Below are 27,282 nucleotides of genomic sequence, written 5' to 3' on the forward strand. Positions count from 1 at the left end.
TGGAATCAGGGATCAATAATCAAATGATATGCTTTTACTCTCAAGGCCTGAAGTTTATCAAAAGTTGTTCATATTACAGAAATATCAATAATTAGAGAAATAGAAGGCGTAAATCCAAGCACTGACTGTCTCAACCAGCTGTTATTATAACATTAGATTGTGCAAAATAATCACAAAAAACTGCTCAGTTTTAATCGACAGTGTTTATTAAAGCTTGTCCTCAATCCATAAACCGCTTACTTTAACAAACAACAGTTGGTGACTACAACTAGCAATTCTACAAAACAACATAAGCAAGCACAGATATACATATGGATGGAGATCTGTATATGTGTGTGTGTGCGTGTGTGTGTGTGTGTGTGTGTGTGTGTGTGTGTGTGTGTGTGTGTGTGTGTGTGTGTGTGTGTGTGTGTGTGAATATGGCTGACAGGAAGTCCCGTTGAAAAGACTACAAAAATGGCGGACGTCTGGCGGCATGGAGGCAGCATCAAGTGAACGCGTCTCTGTCGCTCCCTCTTCAAAAAAAACCAAAACATTTTATCTGGAATGACTTAAGTCGAGATCAGTAAATAATGTGTTAAACTGGACTTTGAGAGGCATTTTATATAAAGTGCAGAATGTGAACGAGAGATTGGAACTTACAAAGCAACTCTGCCATGAACTCACAAGCCACGGACCGCACAGAGCTCACCACGATTATACGAGAGGTAATTCGAGGGGAGATTGGCATGGCGTTTGACTTAAAAATGCAGCAGATAAAGGAGTCAATTGATTCTCTACAAAAAATCTTGAAAGATACATCTTCAAAGCTGCGAGAGGCGGAAGAAGCAGTTACAGACAACGACCGCCGTCTGACTGATATGGAGATAAAGTATACCAACCTACATGCAGAAAACACCACATTGAGAGAGAAAATTCAACAAATTGAAGATCACAGCCGTAAGTTTAATTTTAGGATCATGGGGATTCCTAATGAAGCTGAAGCTGGTCAACCAACTGCGTTTGTGGACAACTTGTTGAGGGATATATTTGGTGCCGACAAAAACGTGCAGCAGCCTGTTAATTTTGCGCGCCGCACCGGACCCCAATCAGCATGGCATGGTTGCCCGGCTGTTTAGCCTGGAAACTAAAAGAACAATTGTTAGACAAGCCGGAGAAGCAGCTGGAAATGTTAAATTCCAGGGGAAGAAAATACATATCTACCTGTATTTTTTGGCTGACCTGTTGAGGAAGAGAGCAGCATTCAAGGATGTAAAAATTCGACTGAGAGAAGCGGGAGTAAAGCATGGTATCCTGCATCACCAAAAAACCATGGTGACATTCACGGATGCCAAAGAGGCAATGACTTATTAAGATCAGGTAATTAAACCATCTCTCCGTGATGCGCAAGTGTGACCAACTTTTCTCTCTCTCTCTCTCTCTTTTTTACTCTCATACTCCATCATGAACTTGAACAGCACTCAGACTGTTGATGGTCTTTTGGCCTCACCAACATTCATGAACTCACATAGGAGACTGTGGTCAGGTTTTTTGTTTTTTTTTTCTCCTTTGGACTAACCGACATTGTTTAGTTTTGATTTCTGATGGACAATACTTAAACGACACAGTCAAATTTGAATATCAATATTTGAAGGGGGAGCTGACTATACAACATGCAGCACCTCTATTCTTATGTAGAGGGGGACATTAACGGGGAGCATCTAATGGGAGGGGGTGGGGGTGAGGGCTGGGTGTGTGGTGTGTGTTTTGTTTGTATGTTATGATTTTTCTTGTGATGCGCTTCAGGTCTACACTTATTTGTATTATGTTGTTCATTTGCTATGCCAAATTATAAGTTTTTAAGTTGGAATGTAAAAAGGCTGGGGAACTCTTCTAAAAAAAGGAAAATCTTGTCTTATTTAAAAGAAAATAAAGTAGATATAGCTTATTTACAAGAAACTCGTCTCTTACCATCTACTCATGATCAGCTTAAATCTAGGTGGTTCGTGAAAGTGTATCATTCCTCTTTTACATCCAATTCCAGAGGGGTGGCTATTCTGATTAGTCAGAATATATATATATATATATATATATATTTTTTTTTTTTGTTAGAGGTTTTTTAGCTCAAGAAGAGGTCATTCTGTTGAATTCATATGGTCCTAATTACGATGATCCTAAATGTATCAATGATCTTCATCTTTTGCTGCTTCATTATGATATTTCAGTATTCTGGGGAGGTGATTTTAATAGTATTTTGGATGTAAAATTGGATAGATCTTCTCAGAGTAAATATACATTACCTAACATGTCAAAAGCTTTGGAAAATAGCACATGAAACTTGGGAATGTATGAGGTTTGGAGAACTCTTCACCCAGATGAGATAGCATTTTCCTTTTATTCTCATGTACACAAATTGTATTCGAGAATAGATTTTTTCTTTATCCCAGTTAATTATATCTCAAAAGTTACAGGCTGCGAAGAGTCCAGCAAGTGGCTGCACAAGATGGCTGCGTAGATTTCAGCTCCTCAGCCCATCGCTTACAATTTTGTTTATAAAGAGCAAATTATTTTTACGTGGAGTAAAGAACCGTGACGTTTTTATACGGGGCAGTCTTCGCCTGATGGTGATTTTGAGATCGGGTAAGGGCGCAATGACCGAGTTGGCAGTTAAAATGGACACTGTGCTATCCAAGCTAACCAGCGTGGATAGCGTGCTGGGAAAAGATGCTTTTTAGATGCTCGTATTGCTAGCATGGACAGCCGCTTTGCTGGTTTTGATGCACGCCTCGACAATCTGCAAGGCGAGGTGTCTATTCGGGCGGACCTCACATCGCAAAAAATGGAAATTGGCAAAATAAGAAAGGAGGTTAGCGTGATGCAAGCTAATGTGGGAGCTAACTCCAGCAAGCTAGCTGAACACGATACCGATTTAGAAACTATGCGATTTAAGTTAGCCGACATGGAGGACCGGAGCAGACGCTGCAATGTGAGGATCAATGGGCTGCCGGAAGGGACGGAGGGATCTAATGCTATCCAATTTCTCACTCAAGAACTGCCGGAGTGGTTTCCCTCTCTTGGCAACCTCCAGAGAGAAATTATGAGGGCGCACCGCATCTACAACGGTACCGGGGCTACAAACGTGCGGAGCTGCACTCTGATTTTCTGCTGCCTCCAGTACACAGTCAGACAAGATATCCTTGCCGCTGCAAGAAGAAAGCCTCCCGTCATCGATGGTCGGAAACTACGTTTTTCACCGGACTACAGCGCCCATACAGTGAAGCGACGTTTGGCCTTCTCCACGACCATGGATCAAGCCAGAGGGCGAACGGCATCGAGTTTTTCCTGATCTACCCGGCCACCCTGAAGATCAAATCCAAAGCTGGCGCGGTGGAAGCCTTCCAATCCCCGAGTAAAGCAGAGGAATATATCACGTCGCTGCTGAGAGGATCGCCCGGAGCGGACTGTGATGATACAGACATCTAGTTGGTAACTATATCCACAGCCAGCTTTTATGGCTACACCTCACTCTGTGAGTTTTCATTATGTTATGTATTCCCTTATTCCACAATGCTACTTGTTTATTGACAAGTTGCTAGCCATGACTGGACTGCAGGCTAATCCTAGCTGCTAATGCCATGTCCGATCCTTCACAGACATTAAGACCCACGTTAACCGGCTCATGGTTATTGATAAGCGGACAATCTTTTTGGTTTTGTTGCACACTTTCTGAGTTATTTGCTTCCCATGCAGACTCATAGCCCACTGCCCGGATTGCACTTTTTATTTTATTTTTCACTGTGTGAAATTGGGATGATGATTTTGTCTCCTACTGTGCTTGTTCATCTTCAACAAAGGGGCTGGGCTGGTATATTTGTTTTTGGTAAGGAGATTATTGCCGTTTTTTGTATTCATTATATTTGCTCAATGGTTCACTGTGTTATTTAAATATTGGGTTGGGTCCTGCTCCTTCGCGGCCCTCTGTTCATACCGATCGCGGATCAACATCAAAGTGTTTGTTTTGTTTATTGTTTTGTATGGTTTAATATTATGTTTTTAAGTGTATTTGTTTTGTCATTGGGGTTAAGGTGCCACCTTGGGGTTTATAGGAATATTGTGTGGGATGTGTCTTTTTCATATTTCGGGGAGCATGTTCAGAAATGGATATTGGTTAATATGAGGAGATTATGTCTATACCGGCTGCTTACCACTCTGTCTAAATCTGTGAGCAGTATCTGGAGCATAATACAATTTAATGGGTGAATTATCAATTTTGGTGTGGAATTGTGATGGTTTGAATATCCCCCACAAACGGACCAGTGTGTTAACTTTGAAACGAAGGAGAATAGACATAGCCTTATTTCAAGAAACACACCTGTTAAAGAAGGACTCAACTCACATGGCCAACAGATTTTATCACACTATAACATCTTCCTCAGCAGACTCGAAAAGTAGGGGAGTGGCCATTGTTTGTAAACGCAATTTGAATATTAAAGTTTTGGATACATGGTCAGACAATAAGGGGAGGATGACGATTGCTAAAATAGAAATGTATGGAAGAAAGATAGCTATTATCTCAGCCTATGCCCCCAACAAATTTGATAAGGAATTTTATAGTGCACTCACAAATAAATAATATTCTAAAACAACAATCAGAATTTCTAATATATAGGACTAGACAACAATATTATTTCCATGGCTCGAGGCCCAGTCATCTTTTGGCTTCCAGAATTAGATCCAATGAATCCTTTGCAGATATTCCATCCATTAGGTCGTATACTGGTAATATCACAACTGACCCTAAACAAATAAATGAAACCTTCAGAACCTTTTATTCTAACTTATATCAATCAGAAATTCAAGCAGATAATGATGGGTGTGCTAAATTTCTTGATAAGATAGACCTTCCGAGGCTCTCAGAAAATGATGCTGCAAATCTGGATGCACCAATTTCTTTGGAGGAACTGAAGGGGGCAGCATTTACCATGCAAAGAAATAAATCTCCAGGTTTTGATGGGATACCCCCCGAGTTTTATGTTACATTTTGGGATAAACTTGTTGGATATGATGAGAACATCAATAGACGAAGGTTGTTTTTCACGAGATGTTAACCTTGCAATAATTTCTTTGTTGTTAAAGAATGATAAGGATCCAGTTGATTGCGCCAGCTATAGACCTCTTCGTTTACTAAACGCTGATCTTAAGATTTATGCAAAAGTGCTTGCAAGACGCATACAAATTCAAATGCCTGCATTAGTTCATTGTCACCAGACAGGATTTATTAAGACCAGGTTGGCTGCTGATAATGTTAGACGTCTCCTACATATAATAGATGCCACAGCAGCTTAGAATACACCATCGGCAGTTCTTTCATTGGAAGCGAGGAAGGCCTTTGATAGGCTAGAATGGCGCTTTTTATGGGCTGTGCTAGAAAAAATGGGATTTGGGGGGAATTTTGTACATATGGTCAAGGTTATGTACTCTAAGCCTTCTGCTCTAGTTCTCACTGGACAACTGACATCTGCTTTGTTTCCTGTCTCCAGGTCCTCTCGGCAAGGTTGTCCTTTGAGCCCAGCACTGTTTGCGCTTTCTCTAGAACCCTTAGCCCAGATGATCCGTCAATCTGTTACCATGCAACCTATTTCAGTAGGCCGTACCGCTCATCACCTTGTTACCCCTTAATGACACAGCTAGAGAACTACAATTCCCACCTAATATCCCTGTTGTACAACAATTTAAATATCTGGGAGTACATATTTTCCCATCCCTGAATCGCATTGTTTCCCATAACTACTTGGAAATTTGGAATAAAGTTAAATCAGATCTAGATAAATGGACTGGCCTTTCCAATTCTCTTCAAGCCCGCATCTCCATTGTGAAAATGAATATTTTGCCCAGGAATAATTTTGTGTCCTCTATGATTCCCCTTGCACCACCGGCTAATTATTGGAAAAGAATTAATTCTAGTATTTCACAATTTATTTGGAATAAAAAGCGGCCTTGCTTGAAACTGGCAACCTTGCAGAGAGGTAGAGGAGACGGAGGACTGGCAGTTCCTGATTTTAAATTGTATTTTTACTCCTTTGTCCTTAGACCTCTTTTTGTGTGGGCTAATGCTGATTTGTCTGTTTCTTGGCGTGAATTGGAGGAAGACATTGTTCAACCACTGACGTTGCAAGGGGCACTTTTTTCCAACATGTCCGACTCACAATGTAAGCTTCGTTTTGGTCCAATAGTCTCCTTTCTTATCCAGACCTGGCACACAGTTGAATCCCTGTGTAAAATACCTTGCAAGTGGCACACGCTCTCTCCGCTACTCCACAATAAGAGTCTTATGATTGGAGGCAGACCCATCACAGCATCTCCTTGGAGTAACAGTACTATCCGCTATCTAGGTGACATTTTTAATGAGTCAGGGTTGCGCTCCTTTCAAGATGTGAGAGACACCTATGCCTTACCGCCTTCCTCATTCTTTTTTTATTTACAACTAAGACATGCTCTTAATGCACACAGTATTCCCCTAAAGCAAGCTTTATCTATTCACCCTCTTTATAAATTCATCATAACACAAAGAGTTAATAGCGGCTTGGTTTCCAAATTATACTCCTTTTTCCTGACATCTTCTTATTCTGACTTATCACTAGATAGGTTATGGAGAAGTGACCACCCTAGTCTGGATGCTGATTTTGACTGGGAGCAGGTGTGGACGAGTATCAGGGAGGCTTCCCGCAACCCGAATCACCAACAGATTCACACCTTTTGTTTGTTTTGTCTGTTTTATTTTTTAGTTAATGTATTGGCTTAAGTTTTTGGTTAATTTGGCGGCTTTTATGATTTAAGCAATTTTGCAGTTTGCATTTGTTTTGTTATGTTTTGTTATGTAAAATATGTGTTGTATCCTGATAATCTCAGTTAATCAATAAAATATTTGATCACAAAAAAAAAAAAAAAAAGTTACAGGCTGCTTTTACCATGCAAGAATTCTTTCAGATCATTCTGCGTTGAGTTTTGAAATAGAATTTGAAAAACTATTGTCAAATCCCAAACCATGGAGATTTAATATAATGTTACTCTCAAAAGAGGAATTTACAGCTTATATGAAGGCTCATTTAGAAACTTTTGCTGAGGTGCACCAAAACAGTGCAACATGCCCATTAATAATATGGGACACACCGAAGGCTTATGTTAGAAGATGTGTAATTGCCTTTTCCTCATCTTTAAAAAAGAAAACAACAAATGAGTTGAAATGCATTGAACAAGATATAAGTAATTTGGAGAGGCAACACTATTTAACCAAGGACCCTAATTTACTAATGCAGATAGATGATCTTAAATTGAAATATAACTCTGTTAATACATACGCTAGCGAACTGGCACTGATGAAATCAAAGTTATCTTATTTAGAACAAGGGGAAATGGCAAATTACTAGCTAGACAGATAAAAAAGGAATCAGAAAATAGAACAATTGTTAAAATTAGAAAACAAGATGGGACCATTACAGTGGACCCCTTTCAAATTAATGATGTCCTTAAATCATATTATACTCATTTGTATACTTCTACATCACAATCTGAGCCGGATGAGTGTAAATCCTTTTTGGATAATATTTCGCTACCTGTTTTAACACAAGTTGATAGACAAAGTTTAGAAAAACTCCTGTCTGCTATGGCAACACTTCAAGAAGGCAAATCACCAGGTTTAGATGGCCTGCCAATTGAGTTTTATAGTAATTTTTCAAATTATTTATTGCCTCCTTTTCTTGCTATGATCAATGCCTGTTTAGGGAGAGGCAGCTCCCTCAGTCTCTATGTTTTAATGTTGTGCGGACTGTCGGGGGGAGATTGACCTGATCGAGCTGCCATCGAGGGAGGAGAGGAGCGGTAACCAACGGACCAGATAAGGTTTTACTTTTCTAAGTTCAGGTTTGATATGACAGCAGAAGAGGGACTGTCAGGCAGCTCGCAGGCTGGACTTCAGTTGGGTTTAATCTGTTTTTTTCCTTATGTGTTCAGTATGTTGGAAATGTTTTTCCACACTTTGTATTTGTGTTTATGTTTATGTTTTGGTGCGCATGGCATTAGCAAATTCATATGATAAAAGAAGATATGGGACAAACAGATATATTGAGGCTTACTAACCCCCATGGGAGGGAATATACCTTTTTTTCTCACTGTCACAAATCTCATTCCAGAAGTGACCTGTTCTTTGTGTAGAGTGTAGAGTTAGTTGTGACATAAGTACTATTGCCCTTACTGACGTAGGAGATACACTAATAATAAATGTAATTTATTAATCACTTGCGATTAATAAAGCACTCATAAATGGGGCACCACCTCCGTTGTTTTGTCTATTTGAATAATCCAGAGGTAATTAATCAAATCCGACTGGACAAGGTTAACTTGTAACAATTCTAATCAATTTTAAATCAATTTATTCAATCTCATAAATGAAGCAGTGATTTATACACAGTTTCCATCGGTTCTCCACATTAAAAACAAACCTGCACAGACAGCGACATACGGTTAAATATGTTTATTGACTAAATAATTCAGAGTAAATAAATGAAATGGCAATTTAAATGAACAACAACAGGTGTGAAATGTGGAATAACTAAGTAATGGGTTATTAGTGGAATATGGGCTGATGGTGAGATCACGAGTTAGGTTGTAGCATTTAAATATTACGAGAGTAATTTTAATACTAACAAAATCCTAACCGAATTTCTCTTAAACTAAAAGATCAGAGCCGTAGACACCAACTCATGTATTATGTGTGAATCCAGCTGTTATGAGTGATGGAGAGCCTACTTTCTTAGCAGAGTTGCGGAGTCAGCGGTGGCGGGTTTCCTCAGATGATTTGCGACTCTAGCTGGCAGTCCCGGTCCAATGGCTGAGTGTCCGACAGTTGGCGACCTCGGTCAGATGTCTTAGGAAGAGCGCAGCTCGTCCAGTACTGAGCCGGTGACGATCTTGGCTCAATGCCCAGCGGGATGGTACCGCTCAAGAGCGTGGGGGCAGAACCGGTCTGGCTTGTCAAAGAGTCTGTCTTTCGTTGGAAACCGCTTGCACGGTTTCGGACACAGCAAGTTGCTGTAATGTCGTGATGATGATTTTAATAAAGATGTTCTTCGTTGCTTCAAGTGGTGGTTCTCAGGCTCTGATTTAGTAAACTAATTTTAACTATCTTGACTAAAATAACTGGGGATGATACATTGATCAGGCGGATCTTCCGTTGTTACTCAATACAAGATAATCTAAATTAAGTTCACTTCCTCTAAATCAGGTTACGATACTTAACTGTATAAAACAAATTAAAACAGAACTTAGTTCTGGTACAAACTTAATAAAAAGGAGTTAATCAATACGGCGAAAAATATAAAAGTGAGAAAAATCAACGCCTGAGCACTTCTGCTGAGATCGCTGACTTGAAGCGTGTTTCAAAGTAAAAGTAAAGAGCGGAAAAATTAAAGAAGAGAGTAAGAGCGTTACAAGAATACGTTTTTAAGAGTAAGAGTGCGAGTTTCAAGAAAAAGAGCGTCTGGTGAGAGCGATGTCTCTTAGTTTTGTTAACGCCGAGGCGGGTGTGCCTGAGGGCAGGGCTGCCGGCTTTTTGTCTCCAAGTAGATAGTGGAATGTGTGAAAATTCAACGTTTCAAAAACGTGCTTCACCTTTCACAGAATCTCACCATGGCTCAATAGATGGACTTTGTCTATCATGAAAAAGGATTATGACATGTGTAGGAGATACACTAGTAATAAATGTAATTTATTAATCACTGGCGATTAATAAAACACTCGTTAATGGGGCACCACCTCCGATGTTTTGTCTATTTGAATAATCCGGAGGTAATTAATCAAATCCGACTAAACAAGGTTAACTTGTATCAATTCTAATCAATTTTAAATCCATTTATTCAATCTCATAGATGAAGTAGTGAATTCTACACAGTTTCCATCAGTTCTCCACATTAAAAACAAACCTGCACAGACAATGACATACGGTTAAATATGTTTATTGACTAAATAATTCAGATTAAATAAATGAAATGGCAATTTAAATGAATAGCAACAGGTAACAGGAAATGTGAATAACTAAGTAATGGGTTATTAATAGAATATGGGCTGATGGTGAGATCACGACTTAGGTTGAAGCATTTAAATATTACGAGAGTAATTTTAATACTAACAAATCCTAACCAAATTTCTCTTAAACTTAAAGATCAGAACCTTAAGACACCACTCATGTATCATGTGTGAATCCAGCTGTTATGGGTGATGGAGAGCCTACTTTCTTAACAGAGTGGCGGAGTCAGCGGCGGAGGGTTTCTCTCCGGTGGTTTGCGACTCTAGCCAGAAGTCCCTGTCCAATGGCCGAGTGTCAGCTCGTCCAGTATCAGCCGGTTGGGGACCACAGTCTGATGTCTTAGGAAGAGTGTGGCTGGTCCAGTACCGAGCCGGTGACGATCCTGGTTCAATGCCCAGCGGGGAGTTACTGCTTGAGAGCGTAGTGGGTCAGAGCCATTCTGGCTTGTCAAAGTCTGTCTTTCGTTGGAAACCACTTCGGACACAGCAAGTTGCTGTAGTGTTGTGATGATGATTTTAATAAAGTTGTTCTTCTTCGTTGCTTCGAGTGGTGGTTCTCAGGCTCTGATTTTATAAACTAAATTTAACTTCTTGGATAAAATAACGGAGGATGATACATTGATCAGGCGGATCTTCCGTTGTTACTTAATACAAGATAATCTAAATTAAGTTCACTTCCTCTAAATCAGGTTACGATACTTAACGGTATAATAAAATTTAAATAGAACTTCGTTCTGGTACAAACTTAATAAAAAGAAGCTAATCAATACTGCGAAAAATATAAAAATGAGAAAAATCAATGCGTGAGCACTTCTGCTGAAATCGCTGTCTTGAAGCGTGTTTCAAAATAAAAGTAAAGAGCGGAAAAATTGAAGACGAGAGTTTCAAAGATAAGAGTGAGACTAAGAATAACTAACACAAAACAAAAACTTAAAGATTGTAAAACTTAAAACAACTGAGGAGAGAAGTGATGTCTCTCTGTTTTGTTGTCTCCAAAAGGCGGGCGGGCCTGGGGGCAGGACTGCCAGCTTTTTGTCTCCAAGTAGATAGTGGAAAGTGTGAAGATTCACAGGAACTCACTAAAACTAAACTATAGTTTTAAACGTTTCAAAACCGTGCTTCACCTTTCACAGAATCTCACCATGGCTCAATAGATGGACTTTGTCTATCGTGAAAAAGGATTATGTCATGATTAAAAATCACTGAACAATTAAAGGAAATTAAACTGGATCAAAATAAAAACACACTTGAACATACCGTAGAACTGGTAGAATTGATCACTTACACTTATTCCTCCTAGTTCTAGCTTAATACTTGTTAAAACAAAACATATCAGAAACATTTACTGATAATCAAGAAAAACTTATTAAACAAAAGATCTCCTGAAGGTCTGTCCCAATCGTACCAGGGCTTATCATCAGGAGGTGCTGTGGTTCCACCGAACACAGGACACATTAAACAATAAAACTTGATTTCAGTCAAATTTCATCACAGAGAAATGGGGAAAAGTTCAGTTTTATCAACTTCTTTTGCTGTTTTCTAATCTGTTAAAATTAAGAGGATGAGTTCCTGGTTTAATGGTAATTTAGAACTTGCTTGAAATCTGGATGAGTGCAGAAACCATTATAGGTTGGAATGTGTGATAAGAGAGGCATAGTCATAAACCATTTGGGCAGGAGGGCTAGGAAAACAGAGAAGAGGCCCAGAGTGCTTTTACCCTGGAGAGTGTATTTGATAATTCTTGTCACAAGAAGACAAGAAGACACAGAACATCAGAGTCATTACCTAATTTAAAATTGCACAAAGACATAAGTTATAACACGTGATTATGACAGTTCTTCTGTTCCTCTTAATCTCTGAGAGGAGATTCATTTGATGATGAACTCGACCGACCTGAAAGAAAGAAGTGTTCCTGTCCAAGTGGGAAGAGGGCAAAAAGGGTTATTCAAGCTGTGATGCGTCAATCTGACGGTTTCATTGGAAGCAAAACAAGTCAGGTGAAGAGGTGAGAGACTTTATGGCGTCTCTTTCCTGAAAACAGTCAGCTTGCAGATGAGAGGAGTAATTAATGCAAGAGCAGAACCTCACTGGAATGCAAAGGCGATGGACGTGTTCCTACACATGATTAAAATCTCTTATCTTAAACAGAAACTAACTTAATCAAAACATAAAAGAAAACACACTTGAATATACAGTTAAATCGGGCACTTATACATGTTCCTTCTTGTTCTAGTTAATACTTGTTTTAAGACATATCGGAGACATTTACTGGTAATCAAGAAAAACGTATCAAACAAAAGATCTCCCGAAAGTCTGTCCCAATCGTACCAGGACTTACCATCAGGAGGTGCTGTGGTTCCACTGAACACAGGACACATTAAACATTAAAACTTGATCTCAGTCAAACCTCATCGCAGAGAAACGTGGGAAAAATCAGTTTTATGAACTTCTTTTGCTGTTTCCTAATCTGTTAAAATTAAGAGGATGAGTTCCTGGTTTAATGGTATTTTAGAACTTGCTTGAAATCTGGATGAGTGCAGAAACCATTATAGGTTGGAATGTGTGATAAGAGAAGCATAGTCGTAAACCATTTGGGCAGGAGGGCTAGAAAAACAGAGAAGAGGCCCAGAATACTTTTACTCTGGGGAGTGTACTTGATAATTCTTGTCACAAGGAGACACAGAACATCAGAGTCATTACCTAATTTGCAATTGCAAAGACATTTGATATAACACGTCCTTGTCACAAAATAGTTCCGGTCCCTCCTGATGTGGAGAGAGTAGATTACTCCATGCTGGCCTCAGAGTGACCTGAGTGAGAAGTTTGCCTGTTTTGAGGGGGGGAAAGAGGGCACATGGTGTTGTAAATAACGATAGATGGTCTCCTGGGAATCATCTATTCGACGGTTTTATTGTAAACAAAACAAGTCGTCCTTGCCAGGTGAAGAGGAGAGAGGCTCCAAGGGCCTCTTTCCTGACAACAGTCAGCTTGCAGATGAAAGGAGTAAATTAATGCAAGAACAGAACCTCAATGGCTCAGAGGCGATGGACATGTGTTCCTACACTGATCATGCATGGAGTTGGAAACAGGTGGGAGGCCTAGATGGAGAATGAACACCTCATTACTACAGAACAAACCTTTTAAAACATCGCTGGGTGAGGATTTAAAATCTTTTTTCGAAATAAATATTGCAAGCACAGAGGAAATTAAAACTGTTTGGGAAGCGTCTAAAGCCTATATAAGGGGGAAGTTGATAGCATATGCTTCTCAAAAGAAAAGAGACAGCTTTAACAAAATGAAAGAATTGGAGAGGGAAATTAAAAGAAAATCAATTATCTGAGCATTATTCAGAGTCACAATATCAGGAACTTTGTAAGCTGAAATTAAAGCTGCAGGAAATTTATAATAAAAAAGTAGCATTTGCTCTGTTTGGATTAAAAACTTACTTTTATGAGGGTGGGGAGAAAACTGGGAAAATATTAGCCAGACAAGTAAAACAGAAGGACTTTTCGAATACCATCCCAGCCATTAAACAGGGAGATAACCTAGTTACCTCAGTTAAAGATATAAATAAGGTATTTCAACAATTCTATGAGAAACTGTATACATCGACCGCCCTTAGCAGTATTGATCAAAAAGAGCAAGAAATGTTCTTTTCTAACATTGACATGCCTAAATTACTCTCTGACAATGCAGCGAAACTAGAGTCTCCGATAACTGAGGGTGAAATAAGGAAGGCAGACTCATTAATGAAAACCGGGAAATCACCAGGTTATGACGGTTTCCCTGCGGAATATTAGAAAGAGTATATAGATATTCTTGCTCCAGTTCTGCAGAATGTGTATCAGGAGGCTTTTGAGAAGGGACAGGTTTCACCTACTTTTAATGAAGCCTTAATATCTTTAATTCCTAAGAAGGATAGGGATATAACAGATCCATCTAATTTTAGACCTATCAGCCTGCTCAATCTGGATTGCAAAATATTAACAAAGGTGCTGGCCATATGCTTACAACAGGTCCTGCCCAACATTATACATCCTAACCAGGCGGGTTTAATGGAAAATAGATCCTCTACAGATAGTATAAGAAAATTGGGTCGCACTTTATTTTACGGTACGTTAATAAGACGTAACAGTACGTTAATAAGACGTAACAGGCCGTACTTTGTATCAAATTAGACAAAAACAATACCTAATAAGACGTAACAAGCGCACTTTGTATCATATTAGTCAAAAACAATACCTAATAAGACGTAACAAGCCGCACTTTGTATCATATTAGTCAAAAACAATACCTAAGACGTAACAAGCCGCACTTTGTATCATATTAGACAAAAACAATAGCTAATAAGACGTAACAAGCCGCACTTTGTATCATATTAGTCAAAAACAATACCTAATAAGACGTAACAAGCCGCACTTAGTATCATATCAGTCAAAAACAATAGCTAATAAGACGTAACAAGCCGCACTTTGTATCAAATTAGACAAAAACAATACCTAATAAGACGTAACAAGCCGTAGGCCTACTTGTTGGCCTTTATAATAGGCATGGCCTTTATAATAGGCTATTCGGACAAAACACACACAGTTCAGAGGAAAATACATTTATTTCAGCTTTAGTTAACATAGTTTCACTTTCTTACAGAGTCATTTATAGATCATTAGAGGAAAACGGTTCCTTAACTAAAGTCAAACCACATTGGTTAACATCTGGTCGCTACTACACACGTCCCTGGTAACCTGGATGTTCCCTGGAGTCTTGTGGAGTTTGTAGGTGGCTTCCTCGACACTCTACTCCCATAGTTAAGACATCAGACCATTTAAAGCCATGTCACTATCCAACCCCAGTAATATTAGACCAGCTATTGAAGCTGCCAGGACATTGCATCTTTATTTCTCACTGCTAGTCACTTATTAGTCTTATTACACCTAATAAAGGATCATTTCTGGCACGTTACAGCAAAAGAGCACTGCAAACTGAAGTGCTCCGTCTCACTGTTATAGTCTTATTAGACCTAATAAAGGATCATTTCTGGCACATTACAACAAAAGAGCACTGCAAACTGAAGTGCGCCGTCTCACTGTTATAGTCTTATTAGACCTAATAAAGGATCATTTCTGGCACATTACCTCAAAACAGCAGTGTAACATGAAGGGTTCCTTCTCAATGTTAAACATTTATTAGACTTTCGTAGAGGGTCGCTTTTCTGACCCTTGTGAACGGCCTCCAGTGCTCCAGAGCTCTGTCCCCACAGGGCTAAAGGGCGCTGTGCAGCTCACAACGCGTCACAGTGGCCCTCTCTTCACACAGGGGCCTCCACAGCTGTTTGTAGCCGAGCTCCAGCTCAAACACGCTGCTCGTGAGGAGCTGATGGTCGCTCTCTGGAAGTCCTTCTCTGGAGGTTTGCTGAGCTATCGAAGCTCTCAGAAAAACAATATTATCTCCTAAATTAAGGAACAGATGTCAGTCAAATAACTGAGCTGCTCAGTGACGTTCACTGAACAGCTAACTTGTGCTGGCCGATGCTACAACGGCGACTCAGGCGGCATTCGTGGTGGTGACGGACGAAGACAACCTGTAGGCCTACTGTTTGCATGCCTGAGTTCCGGAGTATCCGCTGTTTTGTTGATTAAGCACAGGAGGACGAACTTATTTACTTTTAGCAACTGCTAGCTGATTGCGTAGCTACCTGGTTTCTCCTGCACTCGCTCGGCTCTAACGTTACCCGTCTACCTGTTACTCTTCTTCTCTGTACATCATTCTGCAGTCTTTTCTACTCTACACAGTATGGAGACATCTACTGGTGGGGGAGCGTAGCGACACTGACAGTGCGCAGTATTAACATCCATAAAGAGTCTGTCAACACAACAGCTGCCTTAATCACCAATTTTAATAAAATAAACCAAATAAATGTATTTTCCTCTGAACTGTGTGTGTTTTGTCCGAATAGCCTATTATAAAGGCCATGCCTATTATAAAGGCCAACAAGTAGGCCTACGGCTTCTTACGTCTTATTAGGTATTGTTTTTGTCTAATTTGATACAAAGTGCGGCTTGTTACGTCTTATTAGGTATTCTTTTTGACTAATATGATACAAAGTGTGGCTTGCTACGTCTTATTAGCTATTGTTTTTGACTAATATGACACAAAGTGCGGCTTGTTACGTCTTATTAGGTATTGTTTTTGACTAATATGATACAAAGTGCGGCTTGTTACGTCTTATTAACGTATTGTTTTTGTCTAATTTGATACAAAGTACGGCCTGTTACGTCTTATTAACGTACCGTAAAATAAAGTGCGACCGAAAATTGTTACATTTAATGTGGTTGAGCCAGTCAAAAGATGCGCCAACTGCTGCAATTTCCTTAGATGCCGAAAAGGCCTTTGATAGGGTGGAGTGGGGATTCCTCTCCTCCGTCCTGACGCATCTTGGGTTTGGTCCATGCTTCTCCAGGTGGGTTAAGATATTATATAAGGAGCCAAAAGCTGCAGTGATAACTAATGGGATAATATCACCATTTTTTTGCCTCTCCAGAGGGACCCGTCAAGGCTGTTCTCTGAGTCCCTTACTGTTCATAATTTTTTTGGAATTGTTAGTGGTCATTATTAGGATGAATAATAACATTAAGGGAGTTGAGGTCGGAGGACAGGAACACAAAGTATTGCTTTATACAGACGATATTTTGGCTGTGGTGACTGACCCACTTACCTCATTACCACATCTGATGGTCACCATTCAATTATATTCTAAGTTTTCAGGCTACACAATCAATTGGAATAAATCTGAGGCTATGCCTCTATCCACATCATGCTATTCACACATGGTGGAAAGATTTTAATTTAAATGGGTCCCTAAAGGTATGAAGTATTTAGGAATTAGATTCAGCTGAGATCTGGATGAACTGCCTACTGAATTTTAACCAAGTGTTAGGAAAAATTTAAACTAATGTAGAGAAGTTGGGAACGATCAGACTTACACTGTGGGGAAAGGTTAATGTTATAAAAATGAGTGTTGCCCCTCAATTTAATTATGTGGTTATGATGCTGCCAATCACTATACTGCCTGACATTTTTAAGAGGTATGACAATATAGTTAAACATTTTCTTTGGGAAGGAAAAAAAGCAAGAATTAAATTGAGTAAATTAAGTGCCCCTATGGAGAAAGGGGGAATGGGGTTACCAGATCCAAGATTGTACTATTTAGCATTTGAAATGTCAAAATTAGCCAAATATTGGGAAGAGACGGGAGACACAGTAGACTGGATGGATATTGAGAAAAATTTGTGTTCACCATTTAATCCGATTGAGAGACTGTCTCAGCGAGTCAACACAACAAATTAAATTCTTGTTCACTCTGGGGAAGTATGGACCAAAATACATCAAGTAAATAAGTTATCACATTATGTACTAAAGTATGCATCCTTGTGGAACAATCCTGCCATCTGTATTGGAAAAACACCTGTCTGTTGGAACCAGTGGCATCTATGTGGCATACACATTATAGGAGACTTGTATAAAGATGATATATTCATGTCCTATGCTGACCTTACTCACAAATTCACTCTTGAAGGCAAACAACATTTTTGGAAATACCTACAAATGAGAAATTGTGTAGCCTCTAAATTTAAAGTAATCATAGAGAATCATATTCTGGATTATCTTAAAAGGCCACAGGAATGCCATACAGCTTCACTGTGTTATAAATTAAGTAACTATTGTGTAAGTGGTGAATCATCTCATGTGAAATTGTTGTGGCAGAGGGATTTGAGAATAGGTTTTACACAAGAGAAATGGTTCGAGATTATGTCAGGGTGTGGAAAATATGTGAGAGAGGCAAGAGGAAAGTTCATACAGTATAAGATTATGCATCAATATTACCACACTCCAACAAGACTTCACAGGATAAAACTGATGAATGACAGTCTGTGTTGGAAATGTCAAACAGAGGTGGGAACCTTTCTACACTGTATATGGGAGTGATACCATTTTGGGTTAAAGTTGTAGAGGTTTTGAGTGGCTGGCTTGGTTCAGTGACCTCTGACCCCTGAATTATGTTTATTAGGGGACAAATCCCAAATAACTAACATTTCAAAAGGTACCTTTTCTGTTATTATGGTCGGTCTGATCATAATAACAATCATTTTGAGACATTGGAAAACAGTTACTGTAAACGTCCAAATATGAAAGAGTGGGTGAACGCAAGGGTCGAGACTGCATCTTATGAGTCCATGCTCAACAGATTAATAGGTAAACTGGAGGATGGGACCACCTCCTGGGACTGCTTTTGGACACACATAAAAACTGAGGAAGACCTTGGTTTGAACTCAGGAAGGAGGAGATCCCACAGTGACTGAAAACATTTTTTTTGTATTATTTTTTTTTCATGCTATGCAATGTAAACTGGATTTTGACTTACATTTAGACAGCCTGTCTGTATTTTTATTTTTATCTGGGTGTTTGGTCATTTGTTTTTTAAATGCCATGTCTTGTTTTGTCTGTGCCATGATTGGATGGGGTTGGGGGGTTTGTGGATGCCATGTACCATCGATCTCTTGTTCATTTTGTTTTGTGTTTCATCTTAAAATTTGAAAATTTCAATAAAAATTTGAATTACAAAAAAAAAAAAAAATGCACAAAGTGTTGATATAACTGTATATATGTTTTTTGTTTGTGTAGCATAATGGAGTTTCAAACTTTCATTGCGTTATGCAATAAATAAATCACCTTGAACCTTGATGAATATTGGATCCAAACAGTTAACTGTCAGGCTGGCAAAGCAAATGAGCTAAAAGGGGCTTAAAAGCTCAGAGGAGCTGAGGTTAACTGTAGAGTTGGTGATAATCATTTGTGTTTTGCTGTTATGAGTGACAGCTTTCACATTACACATAGTTATCTGAAAATGTTATTTGTTACGTAATATAGAAATATTGATTAGTGTATCTTTAGGTTTGTGAAACCAACAGTCACATTAAGTTAAGTGATCCATATAACAATAGAACTTTTTTTAGAAGACTTGCATTTACCTTTTTGAAAATGTATACATTTTGTTATCTTCAAATTAGCTTTAACCAATTTTTGTATTTGGTCCTTTACCTCTATTTAGGTCATTTTACATCATTATACAGTACTTTCATCATGGCAGTAGCTTTAACATGCTTGTTTTTGTTTCCCTATGTCTCAGTTGTCGTATGGCTCCAGCTCTCCAGCTCTGTCCAACCGCCAGCGTTTTCCCACCTTCTTCCGCACTCATCCGTCTGCCACACTGCACAATCCTACTCGAGTGCAGCTCTTCCAGAAGTGGAAATGGACCAAGATTGCCACCATTCAACAAACAACAGAAGTTTTTACATCAGTGAGTTGTGTAATTAGCTGAAAACATGCTAAAATACAGACACCACTCATCATATTCAAAAGGTACTTTCATTTTGTCATGTCAACCCAATTTCCCAAATTTCCTCCCAGTTCAATTATTGTGTTTTGAACTCTTCTTCGCTCTGACCTTTTGCTAAGCCCCTCCCCAGAACAGTGATTGTCCGGTCATAGCTTAACAGTTGGAATTAGACGTGACAGATCTGCCATATTTTGCTGGAGGCAAAAAGCCTCCAGGCAGCGATAAAAATTCTGCGTAAATGTACTGTTGAAGTACAGATAACATGCATGTTTATTTTTTTATCTCAAAAACATTTTAGCCTCTGACTCACATCACCACTGTAATTTCCTCCACTTTCTATCTTTTTTCTTCTTGTCTTTCTATATTTATGTAATTGAATCAAAAAAGCTCCAGACTAAATTATTAATATTATGGGCAAATGTGTGTCCAGTTCCTGCCTTTTTTTCTCCCACCCTTTTTCCTGCTCACTTGTGTTTCGTTACTTAATCAGCCCTTCTGTATTTAAGTCTGTGTTTTTGCTTAAGTCTTTCTATTACACTCACATTTTTCTTGGATTCTCCTTTGACAGCTTTTTTTTTGCCTGCTTTTTATTGCTTGCATTTTGAATTTTGGGCTTTGGCTTCCGTCAGTTAAAGGAACTTGTGATCCTATTACCATTTTGCATGTACAAATTACAGTACAACAGGTGTTTGGTCCATAGTCCACCATTAAGTTTCAGTTTTGGTCCTCCAAGGTAAAAAAGACACCCCTTATCTAGACATATGGGGTCCAGTGATGTTGATAGTGAGTCTCTCAGACCCACAGGTGGTCATTTGAGTGGGTCCCAGGGAAATTCAGTGGGTCCCTCCCAATAAGATTTGTGATTTCTGTCTAACTGTAGTGTTAAACTCGTGTATTGTGTTGTATGGTTATAGTTAGATATGATATTTTTCAGCCGATATGATAACCGTTAATTACCCGACTCTCATGGCCGATACCAATCAAATACCGATAATATAAAACCAACATTTTTATAGTTAAAAAATGAATTGCTAACCTGTAGTATATGCACACCTGAGTGTAAGAAAGGCTAAGATGTAGTGAGCAAAGAAAGTTTATTTGATATTCCACAGCTGTGATAAGACTTTTTCCCTTGTGATGTTTTCTTCTTGTAAAGAAAAAAACCTCCACACCAGTGAAGACATGTGTGGCAGCTTGATGCTATGAGCGCGACAACAGTGTGTTTTTGTTCTTCGTGTCTGTTTTTATTGGCTGCTCACAAAAAACTGTAAAGGTGCATACCACCACCTACTCTGTGTAAATGGTGCACTTGTATAATGAACAGAAGCAATTCGTCTTTGTATTATCGGCTCTATTTATTGGTTATAATTTCTTTATCTGCTGATAACAGATAATATAGATTTTCTATGATGGGCTGATCAATTATCTGTTCGATATATATCGTTAATCCCTAGTTGAAATTATCGTTATGTTTATGTATTTTGAAAATATATCTGAAAATTAAACAAAACACAAAAACAAAACACTGGCACATCTATGGCTGTCCCCAGAAAGTTGATGAGTCAGTCAGTATGAGACTGATTATGTCAGTCAGAGTACATTACAAAGACAGGATAAAACATAGCAGCTTACAAAAAAGCACAGGAATAACATCTCAATGAGGAATTATATATAGAACTAGGGGAACCATAGATATACTTTTATATTAGCTGCTATTGAATTTTTTAGACACAGTAAATGCAATGAATATCAACACTTTCACATACTAAAGTTTCAAGAAAAATTTAAATAATCCTTCAGTCTACAGTCTAAAAATCCTTCAGTCTACAGTCTAAAATCTACAGTCTAAATAACCAAAAAAAGACTGTTTTCAGCTCTGAGGCTATATTTGACAAATCTGTGGCACTCAGTCTTTTATGCAGGGCCAAAATAACTTCTAGATGTGACAGGACTACATTAATACTACACAGAATTACATTAATACTACGCAGAACTACACAAATACTACACAGAACCAGAATTTGGTGGAAGGAAAGATAAATATGAATTTTTGAAAATGACAGATTCTTCATTCTGGTAAAACAAATGACTTCCTGTTATTAATTTGATTACTGTAACCATTCAGCAACAACTATTCAAATTAATGAATGTTGTCATGTTTCTTTAGGGTCTCCTGTACGCAGACCACAAGGAATATGATTGGTCGACTTAGAAGCATGGCATTTTCCAGCTTCTCCTCCAGTGCTTCGTGCAATCCCTCCTGACCAGCTGGCTGCTGCTCGTTATCTCGACAGCCCTAGTTCTTACATAAACTGATGGTTGTTCCTGAAACATCAGTGTAAATGTTTCTCCAGGACCATCAGTTCATTTTAAGAAAAAGCAACAAAGGCTGTGTCTGCAGCATGCCATCATGACTGAATGGGTTATGTACAGGACTCTCACTCAGGGCAGCAGGGTTTGTATCCTGCAGTGTTTCCCACAGAATCGGACTTTAATTGTGGCGCTGGCTGTCCAGCTGGGGTGCCATAGAGCATGCACACTCGAGACTTCCGCCAACTAAGTCCGCTAACTTCCGGTTTAGTGCCGAGCTAACTTGGATGGGGATAAAATGTAATCGGGCGGCTCTTCTAGACTCTCCAGAAGAGCCCAAATTTTGACAGTAAAACAAGTCATTTCGCGGGGGTGGTGAGGCTTTTATTACCGTTCTACAGACGCATCTTTCACAATGTTAGTTTATGGGAAAAGGTCCCCAGTGCATTAACATGACGATGTAATTCACGGCTTGGCCATGACAAAAACTGGCTTCAAGGCCTGGGGCTCTTTGTGGGGGCTTGATCTCGATGATGAGGCCAGCCGTCTTCTTTGCAGAGGAAGTTACGGTCAAGCCAACTGCGTTAAATAGTCCTCCTCCTCTTCTTTGTTGGTTTTACAGGCGGACTAAAAACCACAACGCCATCCACTGTATGGAGTATATAACATCACTATTCACTGACGGTTGTGCTGTCGTGAGTGAGAACGGGATGCGCGGCTCCAAAAAAAGAAAATCAATATGTGGCGGCCAATGTTGCTATTGTGGCCGACCGCCACAAATAAATTAATGTGTGGGAAACACTGTCCTGTTTGGAAAACAATATATCATGTCTGCCTTCCCTTGATTGGTTATTCCCCCCTTTTCTCTTGTCGCCTGCTTGTTTTGACAGTTTGTTGCGGTTATCACCATCATCTTTATAATCCACTAACCCATCTTTCTACTTTTTCCTACTTCAATTGCTGTTTGCTTCTCTTCCAATTTCTCCCACTCCTGTTTTGACGGCTGTCTCTCTTTTTCTGTTATCTTCTGCTTGCTCACTATTGTATGTGTATCTCTCTGTTTGACAGACTCTGGATGACCTGGAGGAGAGGGTAAAGGAGGCAGGGATTGAAATCAGTGTTCGTCAGAGCTTCCTTACCGACCCTGCTGTGGCTGTCAAAAACCTCAAGGTGCCTGCTCCCTCTATTCTCCTTACTGCCATACCAGGCAGCTGAACACCAATCAGTCAGGCCTTGACTGGACAGTTTACCAGAGCTCAAGTTAAGCTATCCAGTGGTCCACACTGTTGTAGAACCTGTGATAAAAGCTGATACAGTACCGTTAATGATCACTACAATCTATCCAGATCAATATATACTCATTTAGAAAGGGACAACTTATCTCTTGTATCCAGACACCCATGCTACTACCTGAGCGCGTAGCAAGGCCTTAGAAGCTTCAGTGATGAAGGAGCATGAAGTGAATTGTCAACATTCACTTGTATTCTGCCTGTGATTACAGGGGGAACGAAGGGGGACGCCATCCCCCTTGTTAGCAAAGTGACCAAAAGGGGTCAAGTGGTGGTTAAGTAGTTTGTAGTATTGTGAAGCTGATAGATAGATAGATAGATAGATAGATAGATAGATAGATAGATGAATGAGATATGAACAGAAATAATTTCCATCAACATAGATGAACTAATGTACTCACAATCAAAGCCTCTTCCAGCTTCTGCAAAGATGTAAAGTAACAGGAATAGGCTGCATTCAAATCAGTGGCCCATAAGAGTAGCTACAACTAAATAAACACATGTAACATTACACACCCAGTACTCTTTTACACTGTCCTTACTATAATGCAGAATTGCAGAGAGAGTCGATGAGCACAGGGTTTGGTTTTGGTTCCTGTATGTGCACAGTGGTTTCAAATCTGACAAGCTCACTGTGACAACAAGCCCCTAGGAGGATGCACCCCGATACAAGGGGTGCGCTGCTATAACTGACAATACAAGGATCTGGAAATGTTTTATCTTAGCCTTGTACCTACTGTCCTCTCTCCCTTCCTTTCTTCCTCCTGAAGGAGTTCCTTCACATGTGTTGGTCTGACTTGCTTTTAGTGTAAATGATTAATTGGCCATTGCAGAAGAAATCATGGTAACAACATGAATGTAACCCAGTGGAGAGGAAGTCTACCACTGTGTGGGTAGAGACTGCAAGGAGGGTTGGTTCCTGTGTTCCCTATCCACACTGCTGGGCCTTCAGCTTGTGCTTTTCATGTGACACTGTCCTTTTCTTTTCACTTCCAAGCGCCAAGATGCCAGAATTATTGTTGGTCTGTTCTACGAGACAGAGGCCAGGAAAGTCTTCTGTGAGGTAAAGAGTTCTCCTGTTCATTTGTTTAAAAAGTACAACCCCAACTCCCAAAAAGTTGTGTAACACATAACTAAAACCAAATGTGATCATTTGGTAATCCTTTATAATATATTCCATTTAAAACAGTGCAAAGACAATATATTTCATGTTTGACCTAGTCAGCTTCATTGATTGTTGTAAATATTTGCATATTCTTAATTTGTAAATATTTTGTCTTTGAAATATAATTCAAAAAGGATTATCAAATCCTGAGAGCAGGATCCTCCTGTTTGCTGCTGTGTCTACCGATTACTGCTGCGTGTTAATGTGGTGACGTAGAGAGGAGGGACGGGACTGCTAACTGCAAAATTAGATTAAAGGACAAAAATCCTTGCAGCTTTTAAGGTAACTAATGTTACAGTGACTAATTCAGAGGTGACAGCAATTAAGCAATTAGGAATCAGAGATTAAAGCAGGTTTCTTGTTTTCTAATTTTACATTTTAGTGATCTGATGATAACTACCATGCTCCTCCCCGAAAAAAATGTACTCAATACAAGTTGATTCTATCTCAAGTGAACCTAATCTAGAAAACCCCAATTTCAAATGTGAAAGAATTTTGATTTTGGATATTTACCTTTTGGCTCTCTGTAGCCTAAATTTAAATAATAAAAGAGCACTTAACTGCATCTCACCTTTTTTGCTATTTAGGATGTAAAAAAGTAATATCTCAAACCACTTTGATCACACATAGAGCCTTCTAATGCCCATGTAAAGACTGACTGAAGGAACCTATAAAAGAAGGAAGGTATATGACGTCATCATTCCAACATTCTTGGTGCCAGATTTTGGTGTGAGTTCTATTGTATTCTGACGGAGATGCATGGACAAGCAGACTCCAACACAACGTGACCTTGAATGAAGAAAGGCCTAAACAAATGAAAGAACACACTTCGCAGAACTGGCTAATGCCTTATTTTTCCAAAGGGCACATTAATTTAGTAGTTGTTTGGTGCCCAAACAGTATCCAAACATGATTGAAAATTGTACCCAAATCAACAAACTTGATCATCTGAAATTAATACATTGCGATTATGAATGAAGCAATCTGTGCCCTGATCAAATCAACATGTGGCTAAAACCTTACTCCTGGTCGTCATATGAAAGACTGTAGATCACTTTACTTACTTTAGTTAGGGTATTATCACAGTTTATCTGACTTACTAACTTCAGTCTGTTACTAACCTCAATAAGAAGCTCTCGCTATTACAAATATGATGTTTGCTGCAATGTCTGGTGACATCAGAGCAACGTTACTTGCATGCAAATAAATCATTGAATTAACACATCACACATGAAACATTAGCTAAATATAACTTGCCAAAATACTGGTTCCTCCATCACACAGATTGATAACCTGTGAAACTGAGAGGGGAGAGACGAAGAAGTGGTCTGCTTATTCTCCGCTAGCTGTGGCAACGTTACTTAGATTTTTCAGTCATTCGTGTTCTTTCATTTTGTCGAGGCATCTTTTCATCAGAGGTCATATGATGTATATGTTGGGTTTTCATGTGTTTCTCCAGGCAACCCCACACCCCCCCACCCATGTTCATTTCTCCATTGTCCCTTTGCAGGTGTACAAGGAGAAGCTCTATGGGAAAAAGTATGTGTGGTTCCTCATCGGTTGGTACGCAGACAACTGGTTTAAAATCAAGGACCCATCTATTAACTGCACTGTGGAGCAGATGACAGAGGCTGTGGAAGGTCATGTGACCACTGAGATTGTCATGCTCAACCCAGAGACGGTGCGAGGAGCCTCCAACCTGGTAAGACAGACTAATGTGGCTGTTGTGTAATGTCAGAATCTTATGCAGCTGCAGAGGCTGTTGGGAATTGCACTAATGAAGTTTTTATATTTTACTATAGCAGCAAAATATCTGTCCACTTCTTAAAAAAAGCATTGCTTTGTATTCTTAAAATTAACTTTCTTCCGGCTGTCAGTTTGTTACTTCCATGGCATTGGACTTACTATTAAAATTTGTAAAACCTTCTTCAAAGAAATACAATCTTAGATTTCTCAGGATTTCTTAACTGTTACCAATATGGATAATTTTGCCCAAATCCATTACAGTGTTGTTGCCTTGATACTAATGTGACTGGTGTGCTTCTGCGTTGTGTTGCTTTGAATGATGCTGTGACACCGGGACCTCTTTGGAGATGATCTCCGTTTATTCTGACAGAATGAGTAACAAGCAGAACCTCCATGTAAATAATACTGTCCACTCCAGCTCCTCTCCCACAGGACAATTGTAAAAAAAAAAAAAGGCAGTACGTAGTAAAAACATTTTACAGTGAATAAACAACATATTCAGCAAAACATACCTGACAGAATGAGTAACAAGCAGAAACTCTATGTAAATAATACTGTCCTCTCCAGCTCCTATACAAATAAAATAAAGATAAAGATATCGACAAACCGAAAGTTAGTTTGGTTTGTCATAACTTCAAGCTAGCGGCTTTCAACTGTCAAAACTACTATTTTTAAGTGCTACTCTGTTGGCATGTACACATTGTAAGGCAGGAACAGATATAATAATAACGTTGAGAGCAGAAATACATATAATAAACAAAGAGAAACATTAGGATGGTTTATGATTATCAACTGAATGAAACAATGACACCCACTTCTCCCACAGGAGAATTGTACAAAAGGGCAGAGGTGGGGAACCCAGAAAGCATTTACAATAGGGACCACAGAAGAAGAAATTAGAGAGGAGGAGCTCCAGGCTACACACATAGTCTACACATATTGGATTTGGAGGCATTTTCTTGTCAGGCAGTAACAGATTTTGTTTAATTATACACTAATGCCGTTAGGAGATTAGCTTCAAACTACACAGGGTTAAACTACATTTGCAGTATTTTCTCTTTTTCAATGAAAAATTGAAAAGGTATACGGAGATTCTATCAGTATTCACCAACTCTGTTATCAACAGTCCATTTCTATACTAATTTGCTTTGCCAAATGTGTTTTAAAGAAAATTAAAACTTCAAGCAGTGATGAACGGGCCCCCCCACGTATGTTGGGCCGTGGCGCCGTCGGAGATGGGAAAATTGTATGTGGAAGTTATAAGGAGTTCATGTGTGATGGCGAAGGATTGAAAGTGACCGCACCGCCACGCCCACCAA

General features: G+C 39.2%; 1 protein-coding gene across 2 annotated transcripts in view; it reads left to right on the forward strand.

Moving 5' to 3' along the window:
* gabbr1b (gamma-aminobutyric acid (GABA) B receptor, 1b) overlaps positions 1-27,282 on the forward strand; it is a 153,026-nt gene that overhangs the window by 32,830 nt on the left and 92,914 nt on the right. For both annotated transcript variants that reach the window (XM_084379852.1, XM_084379853.1), the window contains exons 3-6: positions 19,244-19,414; positions 22,832-22,933; positions 24,050-24,115; positions 25,728-25,919. In XM_084379852.1, the coding sequence (XP_084235978.1) occupies positions 19,244-19,414; positions 22,832-22,933; positions 24,050-24,115; positions 25,728-25,919 (531 nt within the window). The remainder of the gene's footprint in view (positions 1-19,243; positions 19,415-22,831; positions 22,934-24,049; positions 24,116-25,727; positions 25,920-27,282) is intronic.

This window comes from Pagrus pagrus, assembly GCF_965226575.1.
Source record: "Pagrus pagrus genome assembly, chromosome: 17".
Lineage (NCBI taxonomy): Eukaryota > Metazoa > Chordata > Actinopteri > Spariformes > Sparidae > Pagrus > Pagrus pagrus.